This window comes from Magallana gigas, chromosome 5, assembly GCF_963853765.1.
Source record: "Magallana gigas chromosome 5, xbMagGiga1.1, whole genome shotgun sequence".
Taxonomy (NCBI): Eukaryota; Metazoa; Mollusca; class Bivalvia; order Ostreida; family Ostreidae; genus Magallana; species Magallana gigas.
This window is the reverse complement of record NC_088857.1, coordinates 50044978-50069977: the sequence shown is the minus strand read 5'-3', so window position 1 is coordinate 50069977 and position 25000 is coordinate 50044978. Positions and strand designations below refer to the sequence as shown.

The 25000-nt window shown below is 32.6% G+C and overlaps 1 protein-coding gene across 3 annotated transcripts in view; it reads right to left on the bottom strand.

The window, feature by feature from the left end:
* The window catches only part of LOC105330431 (TPR and ankyrin repeat-containing protein 1), a 45258-nt gene extending 21343 nt beyond the window's left edge, over nt 1-23915 (bottom strand). The window contains exons 1-17 of one of the 3 annotated variants that reach the window (XM_066086144.1): nt 23783-23915; nt 19125-19255; nt 18107-18366; nt 12514-12673; nt 11989-12339; nt 10653-10922; nt 10232-10482; nt 9973-10126; nt 9516-9662; nt 9087-9320; nt 7848-8108; nt 7128-7311; nt 6368-6573; nt 5994-6260; nt 3544-3699; nt 2500-2753; nt 2017-2178 (exon numbers count right to left, since the gene is read on the bottom strand). In XM_066086144.1, the coding sequence (XP_065942216.1) occupies nt 2017-2178; nt 2500-2753; nt 3544-3699; nt 5994-6260; nt 6368-6573; nt 7128-7311; nt 7848-8108; nt 9087-9320; nt 9516-9662; nt 9973-10126; nt 10232-10482; nt 10653-10922; nt 11989-12339; nt 12514-12673; nt 18107-18366; nt 19125-19167 (3360 nt within the window). In that variant the 5' untranslated portion in view covers nt 19168-19255; nt 23783-23915. Of the gene's footprint in view, nt 1-2016; nt 2179-2499; nt 2754-3543; nt 3700-5993; nt 6261-6367; nt 6574-7127; nt 7312-7847; nt 8109-9086; nt 9321-9515; nt 9663-9972; nt 10127-10231; nt 10483-10652; nt 10923-11988; nt 12340-12513; nt 12674-18106; nt 18387-19124; nt 19256-23782 lie in introns of those variants that run through there. The other 2 variants (XM_066086145.1, XM_066086146.1) reach the window with 2 other exon arrangements.
* Nucleotides 23916-25000: the final 1085 nt, after the last annotated feature.

Sequence of the window (25000 nt, the reverse complement as noted above, 5' to 3'; positions counted from 1 at the left end):
TTCAATGTTTAATGTACAGCTGTTTATTTAAACAATACTATATCTAAGTCATATGTTACGTAATGAAAAGTTTCAAGGGGCCAGAAGTTCAAAACTTTGATCATTAATCTAGAAAAGAAGAAATATTTCGAAAAGTATTGTAGAACAAAAAATGCTTAGAATAATGTTCTTCACAATATGCTACCTAAATATTTTTCGTTGGTGGCCCCGGTAATGAGTTTAAGGGCCGGCCCCTTAAACACAGTTGTTCATATATCAACACCTGAACAAAATTCTAAAACTTTGATCAATAATATCTCAAAGGAGAAATATTTTGAAAAGCATTGTAGAAGAATAGTTGCTCAAAATAATGTTCTGAACAATATGCTCACTATAAAAATTTTGTTGGTGGCCCCAGTAAGGGTTTCAAGGGTAAGCCCCTAAAACACAGTTGTTCAGATATTTTTAGAACGCTCAACAATGCGTGAACACTTATTGAACAAAATGCGTTTATATTTACAAGACCTTTTATTTGCTATTAAGAAAAAAGGACTGGCACCTCAAATTAGGCACCAAGAGGGCTCTTAAGTCTTTCTATAATAACTCTTTACTGAGCAATAATTTGTTTTTAAGTATAGAAGCAAAAATATTCATTGTACAGCTGTTTATCTACACAGTATCAAACTGAAATCATATGTTACGTAATTAGGGGTTTTAAGGGACCAGAAGTTCAAACCTTTGATCATTTATATCTGAAAAAGGAGAAATATTTTGAAAAGCAGTGTAGAAGAAAAGTTGCTTAGAATTATAATATTAAAAATATGTTACCTTTAATAACTCTTTACTGGACAATGATTTGTTATTTATTATAGAAGCAGAAATGTTTACTGCACAGCTGTTTTTCTATACAGTACCATATTTAAATCATATGTTACGTTATAAGGGGTTTTAAGGGAACAAAAATCCGAAAATCAGTACTATTTAGAAAAGGAGAAATATTTTGAAATCCAGTGTAGAAGTTGCTCAGAATAATGCTCTTAACGATATGTCATCTAAGATTTTTAGTGGGTGGCCCTGGTAAGGAGTTAAGGGTCGGCCCGTCAAACACAGTTGTCCAGATATCTCCGAAAAGGTCAACAAATTCTTGGACACTTTTTAAACAAAATAATTTTATATTTATGAGTTCTTCTATTTGATATGAAGAAAAAAAGGGGCTGAGCCCTCAAATTAGGGACCAGGAAGGCTTCAAAGTCTTTTTATAATTACTCTTTACAGAACAATAATTTGTTAATAATCATAGAAGCAAAAACAAGAGCTTACTTTTAGCTAAAACCTAACACTGAAATCTGTTTCAATATCGGACGATGCCTTAAATATATATTTGGATTTATTAATTGATTTTTCCGGGCATTTTGAATCCGCGTTCTTGGTTAAAGAAACAGTGTTCAGTTCAAAGATAAGTTAACTGTATCGAAAATGATTCCATAGTTGCTAAGTCGTATTTAAACACATTCGGATTTTTTTAAATTAAGACGTTCTTGAAATCGTTAAGGTTTTTGCTAGTTCGTACTCAGAATCATTTGGATTTTTTAAAGTCGTACAGAGAAGTATTCGATTTTAAAAAATCTTTTTGATTTAGTTACTGTAGTTATTGGTTTAAGAACTCTGCTTCTTACAGGGACTTCTAGCTTTACTTCCGACATTAACGGAAGACCCATTCGTTGCTTTGCAAAGAACGTTGCTCTAGTTGGACATATGTTTGTACATATTTTTGTACATATCTTTTTAGTTTCCTTCCCCTTTGATTTTTCAACTCTTCGTAGAGATGCTTTTTGGAAAGCATGTTTTATTTTAGTCGTATAATTAAGCACTGATAAGGCAAAAACATTAAAGGAACACACTAGAGATTGACACCAGATGACGAGAGGTAAGCTCGCAGCTGTAAGGAAATTATTCTGCAAAGATTATTATCATTTACATCATTTGTCACATCACTGTAACCTTTCACAATTGAGTCACCTAAAATTCCGTACTAACCTTTGATATATCCTTTTCTTCTGTTGCCTTTTTCTTTTGTTGGAAGTTTGAAATCTCATCCATCTCAGCCACTTTTGTATTAAAGAAGGAATGAGAAATATTCGGCAAACTGATAATCATATCTTTAATGTGTTTTTTCACAACGTCTTTGCGCACTAAAAACTGGAATAAAGACAATGGAAATTAATAAAAAGCAGTTTCAAGTTTTAACCATTGACGAATAGAAATTAGGTAACGATACAATTCAAATTCACAGTAAACAACATGCACTATTTGGCTGAATGGCTATTTAAAAAGTTAAAGTATATTTTAATATACCAAATCATTGCAGCTTTTATTTATTTAAATTCACATTCTATGTGTCATTTAGTGATTTTAGTTTTAAAAAAATATGCTTGTCTCTTTAATATTCTCAAACAAATATTCAGCAAAAATGCGATACCTACAGTATATTCAAGTGATGTTTTACTTCAGTATACATACCTGTAAACGTTTGTCATCCTTGGAGTTGAGATAATGTCTAGGAAGTTTACGCTCTTTGTTAAACACCAAGGCATTCAGCTTCTTGTCACACAGAAATTTTGCTAACTTCTTAGTAGTGCTACTGTACTTGGCTTTAGCTACCAAGTGGAATAGGGTGTCTCCATCTGAGTTAGTCTGTGCCGGGTCTAACATGGGGTACTTATCAGGATCGTTTTCAAACAAATCGAAAAAATACTTCAAGATCGAAAAATTTCCTGAAATGAAAATACATGAAATAATTTTTTCGTGCATTTTTAGCGATGTGAAAGATATAGCAAGAATAACATTACTGTATAATCATTATAATTCGTGGTAAATCAATTTGCATGGTAGTTAGCTCTCCCCTACGAATTTACATCCTAGCCGAAATCTTATTTTGAAAAAGTCAGTAAAATTGGCCCCACGAATTGAAAAGATTTAACAGGTAATCTGCGATAGTAACCTGTTACAACATACCGTTGAATCATTTTTATTTGGTCAATGTTCGTTTTGGCAAAATTATCTCTGTTTTTGGGGATGTAATTTCGTTAGTACTGTATTCGGGTCAATTATAGGAAATATAAAACAATTTTTTATATACCTTCGTGATGATGTCAATTTGTGGGAAGCTATTACCCAGGAAAGCCGCGAACAGTGGTCTTTCACAAACAATTCAACAGTATGCCTTCCTTCCTATCGGATATACTTTTGAAAAAAAACCCATGCCGTCCGAGTCGATATCAAATGAGGAGATTATTATATCGTCATCATGTCAAAAAACATAATGTTTGAACGGCCTGCTGTAGTACTTTATCGTTAGTAATGCTTTATCATAGTTACACGTATATTTCATTAAAAGAAAAATTTTAAAAGTTTCATTGATGACCGATGGAAATTAATGAGAAGGGTTACATGTCCCTTTTTGCATACATTGTAATATCGAAAACCCTCTCTTATAGGATTTATTATGGACTGAAAGTAAAAAATAAGAGCACATTTAAATGCATAACTGAATTTTATTCTGACCTTTGTTTCTTTCGAGGCCTATAGTCAGAGCAGCATGAATAGGTGTGTCCCCTTGATTAATGGTGAGATGGTCTGGGTTTGCTCCTTGGTTAAACAAAACCTCCAATACTTTGAATTTACTCTCTTTTACAGCAGCAAAAATGGCCTGCTTTCCATCTGCAGTACAATTAAAGAGACAACCCATTATTTTAACAATTCTAAAATGCAGATTCCTAAATCACAGTCATATACTAATTAAAAATATTTAACTTGACACTTTCTGTCGTATAAAAATAAGGCAGCATATTTTGACCCAAATATCGATCAACATTTTAAAATTACACATAAGTGAGAAACTTTATGAAATTGTGAAAAATAAATAGAAAACACCTTCCGGACTCAATATATTCTCAGTGATACTTCATGCATATATATTTTAGCACCCGTCGTCATCAACATGTACTTAGAGAGATATACTATATTTCAACATGCATGGGTTTTGGAAGAGAGAATCATATGTGTCTGGCAAATATTTTTTTTTACATATTATATGGGGGTTTATATATAAATATCATTTGATTTAAGCATGTGGCAATTGAATTTTCAAATGAAACAAGAGGTTAAAAACTATATCGCCCAACTTAGCAATAATGCCAAACATTCTAATCAAAACAGCTTTATGAATTCAAACATAAAAATATTTCTAGACTATTTAGTTAAGTATCTTATATTTGATTCTAACAGCGTTCTATCTTACAAAGTTAGATATAACCATAACCATTATCCTTTTTTTAGGCTTGTCAATATTTCTGATAAGTCTAGCTCTCCCCCACTTTTAATTCGCTTTCAAGTTTTCACGACATATAACCAATTGTCTTATTTTGTGATGTTTCAGAGATTATTGTTTCAACAATTCAGAATAAAAACTAAATCGAATATACAATAACAATATATACATGTACTTATTTAAAAATGTATTATTGAATTTTAAAAAAATAGGATGCAACATGTTTTACAAGATCCTAGTATTAGTGTGATGGTCATGGTTTGTACTTTTGAATTTTTGTTTACGTATATCAAAGTTGTTATTAAAAATTGAATAATAATTCACAGTTAAATTTAGGAATTTTTCCAACAGACATTCTTGAACTTTTTATATAATAAATATATATCAGCGGACAAATTAAATAGGTAAAATATCTTACGCTTGTAGTGGTCTATATTTTTCATGATAAAAATAAGTATTGTTGATTTTGAAGCTAGCTGAAAACATATCAGTTTTTATGAATTTCATAAGTTGTGTATTAGCAAGGGGTCGTTGTAGACTTAAAGACGAAAGAGTGGTATACCATGTCTACGTTTCATGTACTGATTTCGAAGAATTGATATTATGAGAATGTTATTTTACTCTGTACATGTACTTTTTATCTACTTTTTATAGTAAGTATTATCTATACAGTTATTGCATTCATTTCTATACGTCTATTTGTATTTTAAGAAACCTAATGTTCATTTCATTCCACCCAATCCCCGGGGATCTGACCCAGATTTAAATAAACTTAAATCTACACTAAATACATATGATTTCACTCAAATGTTTTAAAGTTGTTGGCCAAACAAAAGATTTAAAAAAAATATTTGAATAATTTTGAATGTTTTTGAATCACATACCTTTGGAAAAGGATGGTTGAAGAATATTCGCTTTAATAAATATTGCTTTCCTTCCCTTACAGACAGAAAGGCGAAAAAAAACCCAACAAAAATCCCACTTGAGCTTTCAGCTAAAATTGTTTTGGATAATAATATTATTTCAGCATCAATTTTTGTGGTAATTACACCAATTGGAGCATGTCAATTTGCAGGCAAGTTCACGAAACTATTCAGGAACTTTGATGCATCCTATCTACATCTTAGGACCATACGTACGTCATAGTGTTAACTCAGTTTCAAGAGGCTTTCCTACATTTAGAGTCTGCCATACCTGCTTTATAAGTTTAGGATATATAGGTCTTATCATTAGATAACCCTAAGGTTGTCAGAGTTTTTCATGAAATATTTATGCTGATTGATTGGTAGAATATGTTAAAAGTTTTTAAAAAGATCAGGGTGTGTACTCCTTTATTCAAATACAATATCAGTTTCAATATTATTCTTTACTCTTTTAAAAATTAAAATCGTAAAATAAAAGAATTCATTGGATTTGGAAATTCACAATTAAGATACATCGAACTATTTTTCAAATTCATCTTAAAAAGTTTACTTTTTCATAAGTCATATCTTGTAACCAGTGTTTAACAATGACAGAAGACTGTCTTTCTTATTAAAATGAATCAGATGCAACTAGAAGCCTGTCAAATTCAAGAATTATTCATTTTTGGAAAACTGACTTATTTCAATTTTTGCAAATACGGAATTCCGCATTAATCATTATCATTCAAGACCCTAATTCAGAAGACAACAACAAAGCATACCTTCATCTAACACAGCTCCACCATTCAGCATGCATTTTACTACGTCAATCAACAGTTGTTCTGAGTCCTTGAATGACGAGTGTTTGATGACCTTGGTTAGAGGCATTGATTTTGCAAAGTTGGGAAGAGACAAGTCTCCGTGGTGAAGCCTGTGTTCTTTGATTGCAAAATACATATGTATCCATCTCTCCTTGGCTGCCAAACCATGGATGAGCTGTTTATAAAGTTCGTGAGGTATTTTGACAAGTTCATTTGGAATCTCTATCTCTGAAAAAAAAAACCCAATAAAAACAATAACAATTTGAATTTAAGTAGGTTGAGAAGATATTAATACAATTTCCCGAATCTGCCTTTTGAATGGAACATAAGTTTACTTTGGTAAGGTGATTTTCCAAGGGAGGTTATCACAATATCTAATGCCTGTTGTTGCAATTCCTTGTGCTCCTCTGACATGTGGACTTTTTTTAATACTTCCGCTAAGCTCAAATAAGCTTGTGTCATGTTTTTGTCGAGCAAAAACTGTGTTGCATCCTTTATTTTTGAGTTACAATAGGCCAATGTGTAAGTTTGTTCTTTCTTTCTATGGAATGAAAAAACAAAATTAGCTTGTACAAAAATTTTGATTTTAAACAACCTATTATAGTTCAGTTTTTCTCTGTTTTTGTCCCAAAGACAATACCGATTCTAGGATATAGCATATCTATTCACGCTTAAGTAACTCTTTAAAATTTGCAGGTATTTTGGACCCATCAATTTTTTTGTTAAATATCAGAATGTTCATTAATTCAATAATAATATAAGTGTACAAAAGACAACTGGATTCTTTTCCCAATATATAATAAAACAATATACATTTAATCGGATTAGATATATAATGTTTCAATGTTTCGTTTTTATTTAAAGGTAAAATTATATAAAAAATGACGGTAGCGAGAATATAAAATTGTTCATTACTACCTAAAAAAATCAATCTGTATTATGTATAAGGTAAATCTGACTACATGCGTAAAAAAGACATTGTAAAAAATTATAAGAATCCAGTAACAATCTTAAGGTTTAGCTGGTGAGCAGTATATAGCTTGAATCTAAATTCAGAAAAGCTTCAGTTCCACATTCTCTAGCCTGGGTTTCTACCTGGTTTTGTCGGTCTGCCTCTTGTTTCTTCTATGTTGCCCCCTCACCGCCTCCTCGCTCTTTTTCCCCTTCCTCTCCCCCTCCTCCCGTTTCTCCTCCTTCTGTCTCTGCCGTTCCTCCTGCTGCCTCAGTTTCTCTTGTCTCTGCTTCTCCTGCTCCTGTCCTTGTTTCAGTCTCTGCTCTTCTGATGATATTTAAGATCAATTTGAGGACTTTGGGGTTATACAGATATAGAGCATTACAAAATAAGGAATGACAGAATATAGGTAACATGTTAGGTACTGATCTATAAAATCTTATTAATGAAGGGATAACTGTATATCAAATCATAGATGTGAAATACAAATCTAGGCCTTAAAGAACTGTGTGAAATCACCAAACAAGTCTAAGTCTTAAAAAAGACATGGAAATATTTAATTAAAAAAGTGAATAAATCCTAATATAGGAAAATAATTGCACAAAATACCATGTAAATATGCACATTTTTTGTATTTTGTCTTTATTTGTCTCAAATTAACGTTTTATGTTAGTTTTTTTTGTTCAATTTTATCGCTCTTTCACTTGTTTGTAAATGTTTTTCAGATATTCACATTTTATTTTGTTGTCTTTAGTTTGACAGGGTGTGTAACGCAAACTTTCTCAGATAAACATGAGGGATAACAAAAATAACAAATCATATGAAAATCATTTGTACAAAACACATATACTATATAAACTTACGTTGTGTGTATTTCTTCAGTATGTCATGCACCTCTTTGTTATTGCTGGGATTCACGTAGTCAATAGGTAGGAGCTGACTCCGGTCACGCACTGTTGGAGACACACCCTTCTGGAGCAGTAGCCTCACTATGGAGGCCAGGAGCTTTCCCTGAGGAAAATGGGACATCTTAAATAGGGCATGGAAAGGGGAATCCCCTCTACCATCCACAAATTCCACCATCTCAGGCCTGTAGGGCATGTTTTGTAATAATGCAATGTCTCCTAAATAAAACGATAAATTAACATTGCAAGAAAAAGTATTCAATTTGCATTTATTTTGAACATTCAAATATTTTATTCTATTTTTTGCTTGATTCATATTCATTCAACAAACCATACTCGTATGAAAGAAATGGTAAAGATAAAAGAAAATTGTTTTATAAGAGATATTTTTAGTGAAAGGAATGTCCTATATTTTGGCCTAGTCAGACAAAAAACCTGACAGAGGCAAACAATTATCAATAAAAACAACAAACAAACAACAAAACAATGTCTGAAGTATTCACGGCTTAAATGAAATGTTTTTGATTTTCAAAACCTTTATCTGTTGCTTGTTGAGTTGACTTTATATATGTAGTCAATGACTATGAGTATGATATGACATTAGTGTAGATATCGTAGCTACTCTCTTGCCAGAGTTGCTTGGTTTCTCTATAATCCAGTTCATTTTGAAAAGTTTTCTTATATCATGGACACACAGAATGCTAACAAACCGCCTTTGTAATATCTTATTTGTCTTTATGATACCGCCAATATTTTCAATTTTAACGCAAATTGTCATAAAGATTTAAATTAATGAAAACCGAGACTTGAATTAACAAAAGGAAACCAAACAGAACAACTTAAACGGCTATTTAACTTTGATATATTTCTAGCATTGTTTGTGAAACATATGTCCTAGTTCTTTTTTTGCTACTGACTTGGTGCCATGGTGGCTAAATCTTCGTTGATATCAAAAGTTATCTTCACTTAGTAATTGAATTTCGAAGAAAATCAATATTAAAATGTAACAACCATACATAAATTTAAAATATGACAATCTTTTAAAACTTGCCACCACGAATTACAAAGATACCACAACAAACAAAAACATTAAAGTCCCATAATTGTGGAAAACCTCCGATTTCCGATGTAACATCAAATAAAAAAAAAGTCGGAACCAATACTCTATAGACTAAGAGTAATATAACATAACCTTACCTGTGAGTACACAAAATCTAACAACAGCGGAAAGAGGCATGTCCTCCTCCGATTCCCGGAACCTCAGTAAGGTCCCTGGGTCTCCCCTCTGTGTGATGAGGAACGACATCAGAGGAGTGATCCAGTCTTTGAGGGAAGCAGGGTCCTCATGGCTCTCTAGGTATTGGAACAGTGTGCTGTAGGTTATCCCCTGCAAGTCCGCATCTCTCGCCACACCACTGGGGGTCACTTGTCCTTAGAACATTAATTGCAAGATTAATCTGTCTAAACATACACAGTTTTAAATTTGACACTGAATTGGTAGTATTCAGTCTTAACATTAAAAACAACAAAAATGATAAGATATCTTTACATGTTAAGCTAATAAAATGCAAGATACGAGAAATATTAAAATATGTTAGATGTTGGATAGACAATGAATAACAGTACCATTGATATACTTGAAGTCTACGCCTAGCACCACATATCTGATGGCCGCCCATTCCCCCCGGACACTCAGTTTAGTCATTACCTCCGGCCAGGCCTCATTGCTAACTTTGCTCAGACTTTTGTAATTTGCCTCCAGCTCCTGCTTCTCTGTATTGTAATGCAGGTATATGATTACATCTTTTCCTCATTATAAAGAGACTCTTTACAAAAATCTGTTTAACCCGTACTACACTACTTAGTATCAGTTGTATCAGTTTTAATAACAGTTGATAACAAATTGTTTTTATGATTAAAAAAATATGTCTGCACTTGATAACCATAAATTTAAAAAAAGAACTATGAATTTTATATAGCAATAATAACTTGCCAAATGCCTGGTGTACACATATGGATATTCATGTATGGAATATGAAACAATTTATTCTATCTTCAAAACCTAAACAGAAAAAAATGAAACCTGTGATATTAGAGAAGGACGCAACAACTTCCACAAGAATGTTGTATTTCTCTGAAACAGTGCCATCTCCTTTCCAATAACCCTCCAAAAAGGCACTGAAAGATTCTCGGAACAGCTTCTTTTGTCTTAAAAGTTGGCCCCTTTTCCAGTGTCCCTGTAACAGTTCGTACATCAAACGTACATCAAAACCCCAAACTATATATTTTAACTAAATATGCTTTGTAGAATGTATTTAAAGAAATGCAATTTAGTTGAAAACCTTCAGCCATGTTTGGTCAAATCTGACTGCTTCTTCAGCATCTCTCAAAGCCTCTGTTACACTGTGTAGTGAAGTGTGAACAATGGATCGATTCGTCAACACTACTGCTGCCTCGTGTGTCAAATTCTTATAACCTTTTACCATAGTTATAGCTTTGTTATAGAAAATTAAGGCTTCATTGAATTTTTTGTTTTTAAATGCCATGTTTCCTTTCTCCTTTATCTCATTGATTTTGACCTTCACATGGCTATCTGAAATAGAAATTGCCATGCTTTTAAAGTCTAACTTGTTCATTGTAAAATGGTATGAACCATTTTTTTCATTTCAGAAAATTTGAAACAACACTTTGTAAACAACATTCATATCAAATTCATTCAAGCAAACCCGTCTTCTTCTACGTCTGATAGAACTTTAAAAGTACCTGCAACTTTTGTGGTGGTGGACAAGATATTGAAGCCAAGATCATTTGGTGTGAGATAATCAATGGCAAGTTTGCAATTCCAGTCTGGGATGGATGATTGACAGCCATTGTTAATCAGAAGACGAAACAGTGTCTCGCGAATCGAGTCTTTGTTTTTTCCAGAATGCACAATTACGTGTAACCCAGTTCTCCCCTCTCCATCTAATGCATCCTTTGTCTCTGGTGTTTTCAAATACTGACTAAACATCAGTTTGATCAAACTGATATTTCCTGTAAAATCAACATATAAATTTAAAATTCAATGAATTGCAAATAAAAGAACATCATCTTGTTTTGTTTCTTTCTAGGTGTTTCTTCACTTATCTCTATCCATTGAATACTTGTTGTATTGTTGCTACTTTATTTCTTTGAGTTTACATTCAAAAGGTGTAGCTTAAGGACCTTGTTTACGCAGGGTTTGAGTTCTCAAATTCGGATTGTTATAAAGTTCAATGTCATGAGTAAAATTTATTCTAAACACTAAAATCATTCATGAAATGAATTATTATTGACAAACCATTCGATATTTTTTTTACTTTATTATGGAATTAGGCTCAAACTAAGTTGGACTGTTATCAAAAAGCGGTTTGTTTTGCACATAAATATTTTTGGTAGTACTGTAATATTCCAAGTTAAAGTTTTATCTGTTAGTGAACATAATTTTGCATATTTTCTGTTGGGGTTATCTCACTTTTTTGTTTAGATATTTGAATGGCACACACTACAAAAATATTGAAAAATGCTTAAAAACGATAAAAGACACCATATCTCAAAATTTTGATCATTGAGCTCATATAACTTTTATGCCTGCAAAGTAAAGTCAATATAACTAGTTTAATGCTCTAAATGTTTTAGTATTAGCATCATTCAGTTTTTTTGTAAAATTGAATCAAAAAGGGGTAGGAATTTGAAAACTGATAGAGGAAATTCGGTCTGGAATATTCATAAAAATTGTGAATGAAAACTTAATGCTTTGTGTCTGTTTAGTGTCACTGTCATTCATAAACTGTATTTCATTTTTAAAAGAGTTTAGCATTTCGTATTATTTTCACAATTAAGAAAACTTCATACATACTGAATTTTTTTTGGGACTTAAATTTTCAAAAAATATTCAATGGCCATTATCTCAAAAAGTAGGTCATTGAACTTTTTTTTGAAAGTGAAAAATAGCACTACCATGATAGGTCTTTAACACACAATTGATGGGTTTTTTATTATCATTATTGGATTTTTTTTTCATTCTGAGTAAACGTATACCTTAATACATTTGTAAAATAACGGGTGAATTTAGACACACCTGTGTCAAGTGCAACCTTAAGACCCACATGAATTACAGGTTTCTCCATTTTCTGTTCAATGTCCTCATACGATGCCCCACTCCTCAAAAGACAAATTGCCAAATCAACACCAAACCTCTTCAGCTCTGTTATGGTGATATTATTCAGAAGATTTCCGACCGAGAGGCCATCTACCGGACAGCTAGCTGCGGACGCATCCAAGGTACTCGGAGGACCGGCGTGGACCCCCATCACCAGCAGACTGACCCCCTCCCAACAGTTGTTGCTGGCTAATCGCTGCAGCAGCTTTCTCTGTGTCTGAATACTTCCTGTGAGAATCTCGGAATTCTCCAGCAGGTTTTTTGGGTCATCTGAAAGAAAGCTAACTATTCTATCTTCTGTGTATAAGATGAATAAAGCTTTTTTCAATACCAAGTCTATGTTCATATTCTTTCGTTCGAAGAAAATGAAACTTAAAATACATCACTGAAAGTTTAATCAACTTAAACAAAGATGTTTCGCGTAAAGTAAAAAAACCCACTAACGCCTGAGTGTGATGATAATAGAGACGATTTCCACAAGAAAACTAATGATCTCCTCCTCCTGGTTCTGATTCACGGATACATTGTATCCTCCAATGGCGGCATCCAATGCAAAGTCCACCTGTCCAAGTTCCTTATGGGCCTTTGCTGCTCGCCAGTACCCCTGGGTTATTCCAATTGTATGCAAATATAACAATACAGTGACTATACCTGGTAAACGCAGTGCATGCAATGATGATGGTTCTTTTAGAAAAATGAACTGAAAATTACAATTTCTTTAATAAGACTTCGTTCCATCTTAGTCTGCTATAAACAAAATAGACAAAACTAACTTTAAGTTGAAACATTTACTGATTTTATTCTGTTCAATTGCTAATGTTGTGTAATCTTACAAGAAGAATATAAACTATCTTGCCAGCTGTGGGTTTGGGCAAAATAATTGTAGAAACATAAGTCATATGTTTATTTTTTGGAATAAAAATCAAACTTTCAAGTATGTATTGAGCCTTGATAAATACTTAAAGATTACGTAAAAGGTAGAATTTAATGTTTTCAATATCAAATATTTTATGAACGTTCATAAATGGTCATAACAATTGAATTGATATAAATTTCTTGGTCACTAAAAGGTTTATTTAAATATTGAAAAATATGCTGCAATTGCACGATTCTGAAAACAAAAAATGATCTGGTCATAAAAATTTAGTTAATTTTTATTAACTTTACCTTTTCTCCATTTTTCTTACTTTTTAGCTCACCTGAGCTGTAAACTTTTCACATTTTAAACTTCTTCTCTAAAACCGCTTATCCAATTTCAACCAAATTTGGCACAAAGCATTCTTATGGTAAGGCAAATATAAATTGCAGAAATGAAAGACACATCTTTATTCAAAGCTGAGTAAACCTCGAAACTGTAGAAAAGGGGGGGGGGCATTTTTAAAAATCTTCTTCTTAACAACTACTGAGTCAAATACAACGTAATTTAGCATAAATTATCATTATGGGAAGGAAAATATAAATTGCAAAAATTAAGGGCTAATTCTGATTCAAATTTGAGTAATTTACGAAAATGATAATAAGACAGAGAGAATGAGGGTCAATCAGTTTAACTTCGGGTTCGGTATTCCATATCTCAAAACCCTCTTAGAAACAAAGAAGCGGCATTTTGAACGGATAAGAAATGGGTCAATCTGACAAAGATGAATTTGGTTGTTGTGAAACAGTTTGCGTGCGAAAGGAATATTTGAAACGTGCAAGATACATTAATGCCGATTTTGTGAAGTAAATTGAGATTTTAAATATTCCACAATGCGTTGACATTTTCCCCTTTGACGGTGGTTTTAGCTTGTTTTTGATTTTCGTTTCGTTTTCATGAATTATGGTTTGTAACTTAGGGGAACTATCGCCTGTATTTTGTAATTTTTACGTACCAATCAAATATAGACATCGGAAAGTAAGACAGCTGACTGTTACTTGCGGAAAATAAGATACATTAACAGGTTCGGTACTTTAATAACTAAAATACAAATTCTAATGGATATACGGTATGGTTTTTGCGTAATAGTTGATTACTGCAATGTGTTTTAGGCTAGTTGTAAGTAGTTTCTCTTCTATTAAGTCTAAACGGAAATTAATTTTGCTGATGGAAATAATGAGTGCATGTACATGTAGCAGAGACATAAATAATTGTTAGCTCACCTGAGGTGAAATATACAGAGAAATATCATTAAAAATATGCTTCTCAAAAATCAATGGGCCAAAAAAGCTGGAACTTGTGTGGAAGCATCCTCAAATAGTGTAGATTAAAACCATGATCCCCGAGGGTACGGTGGGGCCCCAATGGGAGATCAAATTTTTAGATAGAAATGTATAGCGAAAAATCATTAAAATCTTCTTTTCGAAAACCAGTTAGCCAAAAAAGCTGGAACTGTGGAAGCATCTTCAGGTAGTGTAGATTCAATTTTTTTCAAATCACGATCCCCGGGGGTAAGGTGGGGCCACAATCGGGGGTCGAAATTTTTACATAGGAATACATAGAGAAAAATCTTCTCAACAAAAACCAGTAGGCCAGAAAAGCTGTAACTTGTTTGGAAGCATCCTCAGGTAGTGTAGATTCAAATTTGTTCAAACCATGACCCCGGGGGTAGGGTGCAGCCACAATGGGTGGGTCGAATTTAACATAGAAATACATAGCGAAAAATCTTTAAAAAATTTTCTTTTCAAAAAACCAATTGGCCAGAAAAGCTGTGTGGAATCATCTTAAGGTAGTGTTGATTCATTCTAGTTTTTTTTTCAAACCATGATTTCAGGGGATAGGGTGGGGCCACCAGGGGGGGGGGGGGTTAAATTATGGTGGTGCGTGTAATTCGGTATTATCTCTACGTAATAGTTGATTAATGCAACATGTTCTATCAAGATGTTCGGCAATTTCAATCTAAACGGAGATTATTCTCGCTGCTAGAAATATATAACTAAAGTGTATATATATATATATATATATATATATATATATATATATATATATATATATATATATATATATATATATATATATATATATGAGATGAAAATTAAATTGAGTTTTCTCTTTGTTTTAGTGCAGTTTTCTCTTGTTTTAATTGTTTACAAATTCCTATAATTTTACCATAGGCCTGACACATTATTATTATGAGGATAAAAGCATTATCGGTGTTCTTAAAAAATTATTGCAATGGAAAATCATCTTTGTTTGTACACATTTGTTGTTTTTTAATAAAGATGAAAATAATGGATGGGCCTTGGTACAATAGAGCGAGATGCCTCCCAATAATAATTTGAATTATAGCTCTTTAACATATGTGACACCATTTTCAGTTAAGTTTATTTTCTTCAATCAAGTGAGTAAGGATATGAAAGGTCATACGAAATGAATTCATGCCTGGTAAATGACAATCGTCTATAATGGAGAAGGCCAATTATATTTTTCAATGTTTTTAATTTCAGGAATTGAGCGCATTCATTCTGGTGCATTGAGATACACTTTTCTTCTTTCACATATAGAATTTTTAAAAATACAATAAGTAGCAAGTAGTGGAGGAAGAAAATGTACCTTTATGCTCTCATGTGTTTTAATCGTTTTATAAAGTGATGGGTGGGGGGGGGGGCTAAAATAAAGGGAACTGGAAGTTAACCATGAACACCAACTGAAAATTTAGTTATTATCTAATATTGCATATGATCTTGTTTTTGGAAAAAATGGTATTCCATGAAGGTAAATATGTCAAAGTATAAGTATTTGCAAAAATAAGTGAAAATTCGGATATTCATTTTTGGTTAATCTACCGAGGGGACACATGGCACAATATCCTTTGACCGCCCATATAAAGCCAGTGTTGCTCAGGTAAGCGATGTGGCCCATTGGGCCTCTTGTTTGTAGGTGTAGTTATGTCGCTGCTCGTTTTAACGTGTATATAAAAGTTATTAAAAAAACTGTTGACAAAAATGTTCACTATGTATGCCTATGTAATAATTATCTATATTCATTCATATGTAAGAGGTAAAGCTTTGAAGGGCCCCACACAAGCATAGGATATTCTGATATGAACAAAATTGAATCAACATAACCTGAAAATGCTCATACATAAATTTAAACTCAGTTTTGCCCTATACCCGGGGTTCACGATTTATTTATATTGAATCAACATTGCCCGATGATGCTTCTATACAGGCGTCAACGTTTTTGACCACATTATGGAAAGTACTTATCGAAAATATGCTTGATTTGGATAATCGACAATACTTTTATCGAATTTCTCGAATTTTACTGTCTGCAGATTAAGACAAAAAAGCAATATGAACTTTGCAAAATCAACTTTAATTAATGTGGTTGTATTGTATTTCGTTATGTTATTTTTTTTTTTACAGTGGGGAAGGGAAGCTAACTTGACATTTAAAATAATCATTATATATAATACGGGAACAGCATAGTAAAAGAACAAAATCAGGAGAAACTAAAAGAAAACCTACCAAATAGACCAGCACGAAATAAACCGAGTTTTGCTGAAGTTGTCAATCAAAATTCCACCCAAGAAAACAAAAACAAATCCACGAGCAATGAGCAACAACGGTCAACGTGACGACCAAAAGGGAATACACGTAACAGGTATGGAAGAAAACAGCACACCATGCCACAATATACGGGCTATGAAAAAAGTGTAAACATTGAAACACAACAAAAGAAACAAAGGAAAACTTCCAGTTACTTCTACAATAACAATAACAACAGCAACAAGTATAACTACAGCAACAACAATAACAGGCAAAACTATTTTCTAGGGAATACATATCGAAGAAACGGTACAACCTACATCGGCAGAGGAATAAATAAGTATTTTTAGATGGAAGCAAACTAAGACACGGCCAAAGATTTCAGCGACAACGACAACAACTGCAACAAAGAAATGTGTGGATCCAAAGATAATCAATTTGTACACCAAACAATTAAACGAATTCGAAATAAATCTTCTATCCAAAGGATTACAATACACACCAACCCCAAGCAGTAACAAACAGGAATTAAGAAAAGCCATAAAAGAATACACTTGCAAATTACGCCTAGCCGACTATTTGAATAATACAGACAGCGACGAAGAAAATGAAAATGCTCAATTAGATTAGTGAAAATAAATCTAATTTCAACCCTAAGAAAGGACAAAACAACATTTTAGACACTGTTTGTGAAACGCCCCAGAACTAACCACTAGATAGTACAGAATGTATATCTACTTTACAAAACTTGTCTAACGAGGAAACCAGTGCCTTAAAATCATTAGCGAATGATGAAAATATTGTAATTAAAGAGGCGGATAAAGGCGGAGTCGTGGTAATTTTGGACACAGTATATTATCATAAAAAAAATGGATATGCTTTGAAACAGAATTTTTTACCGAAAAATCTGAAAACCAGAACAATGCAATCCTACAAAAAATTAAATCCGATAGGATATTTCAAATTACCTATAAGAATATTGTTTTTCCTATGGGAAAAATTATTTTCCTATAGGAATTTATTTTTGAAAGGTAAATATCTCTCCTGACAGGTGAGATACAATGATAACAAAGGTGGTTGTTAACTCTTTAAGCAATGATCTATCATATATCATATTTGAATGTTTCGATATTTGCAGCTTAAACAGGTGCAAAAATGCCAACTTGGCACTGGCATAATTATCCGGCACAGTGTAGGCCCGCCCACTACTCAAATTAATATAGCCATTGATCCAAATCAACCAAATTTTTTGATTAGCACATTCCATACAGTTTGATTTCTAGAGAGTGATTTATATTCATTTTTTCAAAAATGTGACCCCCGGTAGTGTTACCCCACTTAAATCACAGATAACATGATGCGAATAGTTGTTAATTTTCATTCTCTCTAATCTTCATTGGACATGACTCTCCAATTTAGCAAACATTACTTCCATTCACAGAAGTGGAAAATGTAAAAAATTTACAGACAGAATAACAGGCTAGACGAATAACAGAAAACAAGGGGATCAAGAAAGTTCACTTTCAGCTCGCTCAGGTAAGCTTTTAGCCTACAATATGATATGCATTACCTTAATCCAAAGTCGGTTTACATTTATGCTATGGTTGGCTTCATAAATGGCAAGTTGAAACTTCCCTTGTCTGTAGTAAACCAGAGATCTATTGGTGAGGATTTTCGGAATTTCGGAAAATAAGTGCGGCAGTGTTTGCGCTATTTGCAGAGCCTCAGTGTAGAGCTCCAGAGCCTGCTGTAACTGGTTACCGTTCAAGGCCCGCAGGGCCGTCTGTTTCTTGTGATGGAAGACCTGGTCCTGCATGTGCACGAACATGACTGTTGGATAAAGATAGAACCTGTGCAGAGGTTAAAATCAACTAACATATTTGATTTTTTAAGGTGTTGCTTAACCTTGTATAGAGATGTGAAATGTAAGGTGATTTCATCATGCAATTGTCACCATTTGACTTTAATATTTAATCAAGTATTGGGTATTATGAGACACAGGGGCCACATCGCTCACATGAGCAACAAATTAAAAGCCTTAACTCTGATAAAAGCAGCTTGATGAAAATAAATTCAAAACAAATTTTAGTAGGTTTTATCTTGTTTGGTTTTTCTTTAAATAGTTTTTTTTAATTAAAGATGTATTTAATTTGCTATTTCAGTGATAACTGTTTCTTTTAATCAATCATAATCAAAACTATGATTGTTTACATGTCATCAAAACAATTACTGTATACCAATCTTTATTCGCAATGACTTCATTTCGCGATAAACCAACGACAAACCTGTTTGCTGCTACTATTTTTCGCAAACAAGAAGTAGACTATGTTGAAAAAATTATACCAGACCCGTTTATATACTGAATCGCGGTAATAAATGTTCAAGACGACAGGGATCTTGCGAAAAATCCTCGCAGGCGAATAAAAGTTGATTTACAGCATTTTAAGCTATACTTCGTAACGCGAAAATATTTTGATCCACACTAGCGATAAGCATGGGCGTTCAACCATTTATTTTTAAGAAAGGGACTTCAGTCGTGCTACACTATTTCTATAATTTAGATTTGAAAGTTTTTCGAATTAACTTACGATCTGGTGGTCCATTCCAAAATGGATGTCTGTCAAAACTCATGGTTGCTATCTCCACTACTTACTCCGACCAAACCAAGAACGTGTTAAATGCCACTCACACAGGTTTTATTCTCTGAATTTTTAACAATCTGCAACAACACTGTCATATATTTACACAAAAATATTATCAAATAAAGGTGTATATAAAGTATACATCAATTTTAAATTTTTCTCAAACAGCGTTTTATAAAACCGCCACCATATATGGTAAACTACCAACATGTATCAATTAAACAAAACTGCTAAATTTTTAGTTGATATGAAGTGTTTCTTCCATTGTCGATTAATCTGTCTTCAAGAAACAGTATGAACAGTTTCCGTTTACATAATCAAACACTTTACATCGCTCATATACCGCGGACAACAAGCTATCCCTGTAAATTGCTGCATTATAGCGTCCGAGCCTACTAGAAAGCGATTGACTGTCGAAAATTAAGTTGAATGTTAAAATTTTTAGGGGTTCCTGTAAATGATTTGGACGCCGTCAGGTCGAAATTCAGTGATCTTTCGTTTCGATCAGCGGTCAGCCATTTTGTGATAATGTGTTATTCCACCTTAAATGTTTTATTGTTTCGGTTCACTGTTTGATTGGAAAAGATCACTGAATTTCGACCTGACGGCGTCCAAATCATTTACAGGTTATGACAATGATTTAATGAAATAATAATTTGTAATAGTATTAATGGTTTGGAAAGGCACATGCATTTTTTATTTGTTATTTTACAGAAGTGTGCAATCTATGATAAGTATCTTTTAGTTTTAAACGAATTTTGTCATAATGTATGCCCCCCCCCCTTCTTTACAAGGTGTAATTTTATCTAAGTTTTTGCATAAAAATTTGACCAATTAATATGAAATTGCATTTGTTTTAATCTTTTACAATGAGGCGTATTTGTGCAAAGGTTGAGGAAATTCTATTGGAAGGTTTTTTTTTTATTAATTTACTAGTTACATTGAAATGGAGTGCACACACACACACATACATACACACATACATACATACGAACCAGGCTTGGGGCGAATTACATTGTAAAGTAATGCATTACATTACCATTACTTCATGAATTTGGGCATTAAATTACCATTACCATTACTTAATTTTCTTGAAGTATTGCATTACATTACCATTACATGAGTAAAGTAATGCATTACCATTACCATTACTTTTTTTCAAAAAAGTAAAGCTAATAAAGAGTTTTTGCAAATGTTTCAAATATAAAACACTCTTTATATCTTCAGGTTCATGTTCAGTATCAGGTTCAAATTCAATGACTATATATACAAGAATCATTCTTTATTTGCTCAATATATAATAATCTTGTGGCATTATGAACAACATGTTACATAAGTAAAAAGATATTTATAGACATTTGGCATGATACAATGTCAGATATGATATAGAGACACATAATTCGTGCATAATAGAAAACAATTTATGGAATAATGTTGCGATTAATAAAAAGCTAAATAGAGATATTTCCCAAGATAACACAAATCTTTATAATTTTGGACACTTAATTGTATTAATTTATAGACAGGGTTTTTCCCAGTTATATTTCTTTATATATTTTAATCGGATTTCTTTATGCCGAAGACACTTTAAGACAAAATATTGCTGTAGCACTTTATGATCAAAGTTTCAAAGGTTTCATCTTTTAACTGCATCCTATTAGTTTGAAAATCTCCCGAGAGAGAGAGAGAGAGAGAGAGAGAGAGAGAGAGAGAGAGAGAGAGAGAGAGAGAGAGAGAGAGAGAGAGAGAGAGAGAGTAAAATTATTTTCAAATGGGTTATAATATTGGAAGTGATTTCGATTTTCATCATGGATGGACAGTGCATTCATTTTGCCCTTAAAGGTGCATGCGCATGTCTGTCCCCTATTCTAATGGGACATGACATAGGGAAGGGGATTGGGGTGTTTAGCACATCTTATAACAATAGATTGTTTTGATACTTAGGTTATCCTGGGGGCATAATGTGTTGTTGACACATCTTTATTGAAGTGCAAACTAATTGGAGTAAATTGTATAAATGATTTAAAACTCTTAAAAACAACACTTAAAGAAATGTTATGAAACTGTTTTGTGATACATTGTTTCTAGTAATATGAACAATAAATCTTTTTAATACAACTAAAACATTTTTATTTCAAGAATTATTTCTTTCTTCTTTATAATAAAGTTAATCAGCTATTCGTTTATTCCACACACTTTTTAAAGTGAACATGCATAAATAAGCATAGTAATGCAAAGTAATGCCATGTAATGCCAGCATTACACTAAATTTTGGAAAGTAATGAATTACATTACCCTTACTTGTAATGCTAATTTTGTGGCATTACACATTACTTTGAAAACATGTAATGCATTGCAATGCATTACCATTACATTTAGCATTACCCCAAGCCTGATACGAACACACACACGCACGGTAGCGATGCTATATCCCCTTCGCAACAAGTTGCGCGAGGGGATAAAAAGGGAAGCACTTGGAACAAACACCTAAAGTGATTTTACCTAACTAAGTAGTGTGGTTAGTAAAGAAAAATACCCTCTGCCAAACACCGAGGACATGTTTGCTAGCTTATAGTAAGGGGAAAAATTCCATCTAAGACTTAATCCAGGATTATTCTCAGCTTAAATTGAAAGAGAATTCTGCAGAGTGCTTAACAATTAATACCCTCCGTGGGCTATTTCAACAGTTGAGACCATTGAAAGGAGTCATCGTCTGCAAAGATATAACATGAAATTGAAATGAAAAAAGTGTTCGCCTACATTGCAGCCTATAAGGGGTTCCTGTAAGATGATGATAGAGTACACCCACCTAAAGAGAATGTTTAATTAACAAACAACGCACCAAGACAAACGAGAGTGAAAAAAAATGAAAGCTTTTCTTAGATTGTTGAACAACTATGATACTTTTCTTCCAAACCTGAATACGGAGTTACAACCGCTTAGTTATAGTTGTTAAAACGTAAAGGACCATGGAATATTGGATTGCTGAATGTAAAAAAAGTTTTAATACAAGAAAAAATGAACACTGAAAGTAAACTTTAAGTTGTTTTTATAATTTATTTCTTTTTTCAAAGAACAGACATTCAGTCACATACACACATACACACCCATACTTATGACCCCCCCCCCCCCCACCTAAATGTATTATTTAGTGGTTACTTGCCTACATGAAAAAAAGAAAGTTTAAGTAACAAAAGAGAATAGAAAAAATAATCATATTGAAAATAAATCAGATGTCAGCATCAAAGATACCTTTTGTAGTTTGTATTGCAGCATATCTTTCTTATTGTATTTTAGTTTTAAATGACAAAGGAAACCTATCAAGCATGGAATCTTCTTTGACATAAGACAACAAAATACATATTGTTTCAGATAAAGAATTATAAAATTAACGACTTTGTGATGAAACGACAATGGAAGTTGGCCAAGTATAATATTGGTCTCTCTGTAAAGATATAAACTAAGTTCACCCCACAGGGTATGCATTTACTCACAAGAAATCAAAACATGTATTATTGTATTCACATTATTTTTACAGACCCACATCTGTCAGAAGTTTTGACACTGATTTTTTTAAGGTAGTATCAAACTTGAAGAATTTTATGTAAAATTCTATATTGAAGCCATTGTACGGAAATATCTTTGGTAGTTTTAAAATGTAATATAAATTAAGATAATCAACATTATAATCAGTTAGATCTGTTTGCTATTTAGTTACAGCAAATGGAACAACCACATTTTCATTCAAAACTTTAAGTGCTTTATGGTAAGCAAAACCTGCTTGATTATCATGTCTCTTTCTTATATAAAGTAATATCACAAGTGAAGAAGAGTGTCTCAGAAAGACCAGTAGCTTTTATATCATGAACAATTAATCAGAGAGAATCTGATGATAAAAAAGGGGGTCATATCGGAAGTTTTCAGGACACACACAAAAAAGTACTTCTTTGGATGCATGTACATTGGTGACTCATCACAATCCTTTGTTGTTTATTCTTGAACCTATTAGACAGTGATCCTTCTCTTAGCAGCTGCAAGAATGTACGTTAAGGATAAACCTTGATCCTTGCAGCTTAATAGGTATATTCAGTATAAATCCTCGGAACAAAATGGGATATATGATCTCTTCTCTCGGTCCCACTGCAAGCTGGAAAATTAGGAAGAAGAGGAGGCATTTGAAGTATTATTTTGCCTAGATCAAATCTTATCAGTTTTCAGTCAAAAGATAGCAGGTGCTACAAAATGAACTCGATTTTGTCAAGTTTATTTCTAAATGCGTTGCCAGCTTATATTAATGTACGGATCCACAACCTTTCTTTTTGAAGAGGAATGAGACACACTGAAACATATTGTAGATATGATGCAGACTGTTACTATTGCCAAACGACAAAACACAACCCGTACTGATGCTGTTCAAAGCCCAATTCAGTTCATGGTCCGATGATAAAAAAATTGTTGTTTCAACACATAAAAAGACACAGGCAAAGTGTAAATATAGAGTTGTTACGTAATTTAGTTCAGATGTATTAAAGAACAATTATATCTTTACACAAGTAATGATATATTGTTCTGATTATACTTAATCACATTATACATCTTTTTACCTTTTATGAAACATCGTGTAAAAAGTTTTTGTTGACTACGTCGACTTGCCTGTACTTTGTGCCACGTTTCTATACAAATAATTTTTTTTCAACTTTCGTTTTAATTTCGTGTTAGCATTGACGAATGTCAAGGTCAGCACTACCGATAACCAGCTGGTTTATACTGTGACGTAAATATTCAAATTACCTTGTATCAACATTTACAATAAAATGTCGATTTAACATCTAGACCATTTTACTTCATGATTTTGTGGCACACTTAGTCGCATTTTTACCAACAGTTTACCTTTTTGAATGGCATAGAGGTTGTTTTGATTTTAATTCTTTAAGGCATGATCATAGTTTGGGTCAAGTTTAAATTTTCTGTTTATCATTATTGTTTACAACGTTTTAATGAGTTCAATATATCAGTTTAAGCTTTATTTCAAGCTTTTATTTTTTCTGATTTAATAATCGCAATGAATCCTATCGTTTGTTATGCTTATTTTCATATCTTAACTTTGAATTTTTATTTTCAACATTTAAATGTAAACATGACCTGAACTTTTATTTGAAAGTTTTAAGGACACACGAAACGTTCCTCAATTTTATATAATTTTCCTTGATATTTTTTCTCTATTCATTAACATTTAAACCTGTTTTTTCCGAAAATTCAGAGTACATAACCAGGCTCTTTTTCGGAGCTAAAATATTTCGAATTTCTATTAAAATAGCATGCAAAATGCTTTTGAATGCTTATAAATATAGTCATATAATATATTTTTAATTGAGCACTTTCTATCTAGTAAAGAGAAGAATCATAATACATAAAATATAATTATAAAATTACTTTATTCTGTCCCGAGGTTTTGCTTTCACCACTTTTTGCTTGATGTTTCCATAATCATAAAAATACCTTTGTGCTAAAACTATGTTCATCCTCTAAAATGAAAAATGTCCAGATTATCTGTCCAGATTAATAAGCCCGGATGATAACGTTGAAAAATTGCGCGAGATATCCCGAGTACTTCCGAATGGAGAAAAGATGTAATGTTTATAATGTTTATAAACATTTTCCATTATAAATCTCCGTACGATATTTGTTTTCGTTCCTGTGAGAACTGTGATGAGTGAAAAATAATAATTGTTCAATGATGATAACTTGGACATATTCCCTTTTATCGATTTCAATTGTATTTCTTTCACAGGTATGTGTATTTTTTTTTAATTAAAAATCAC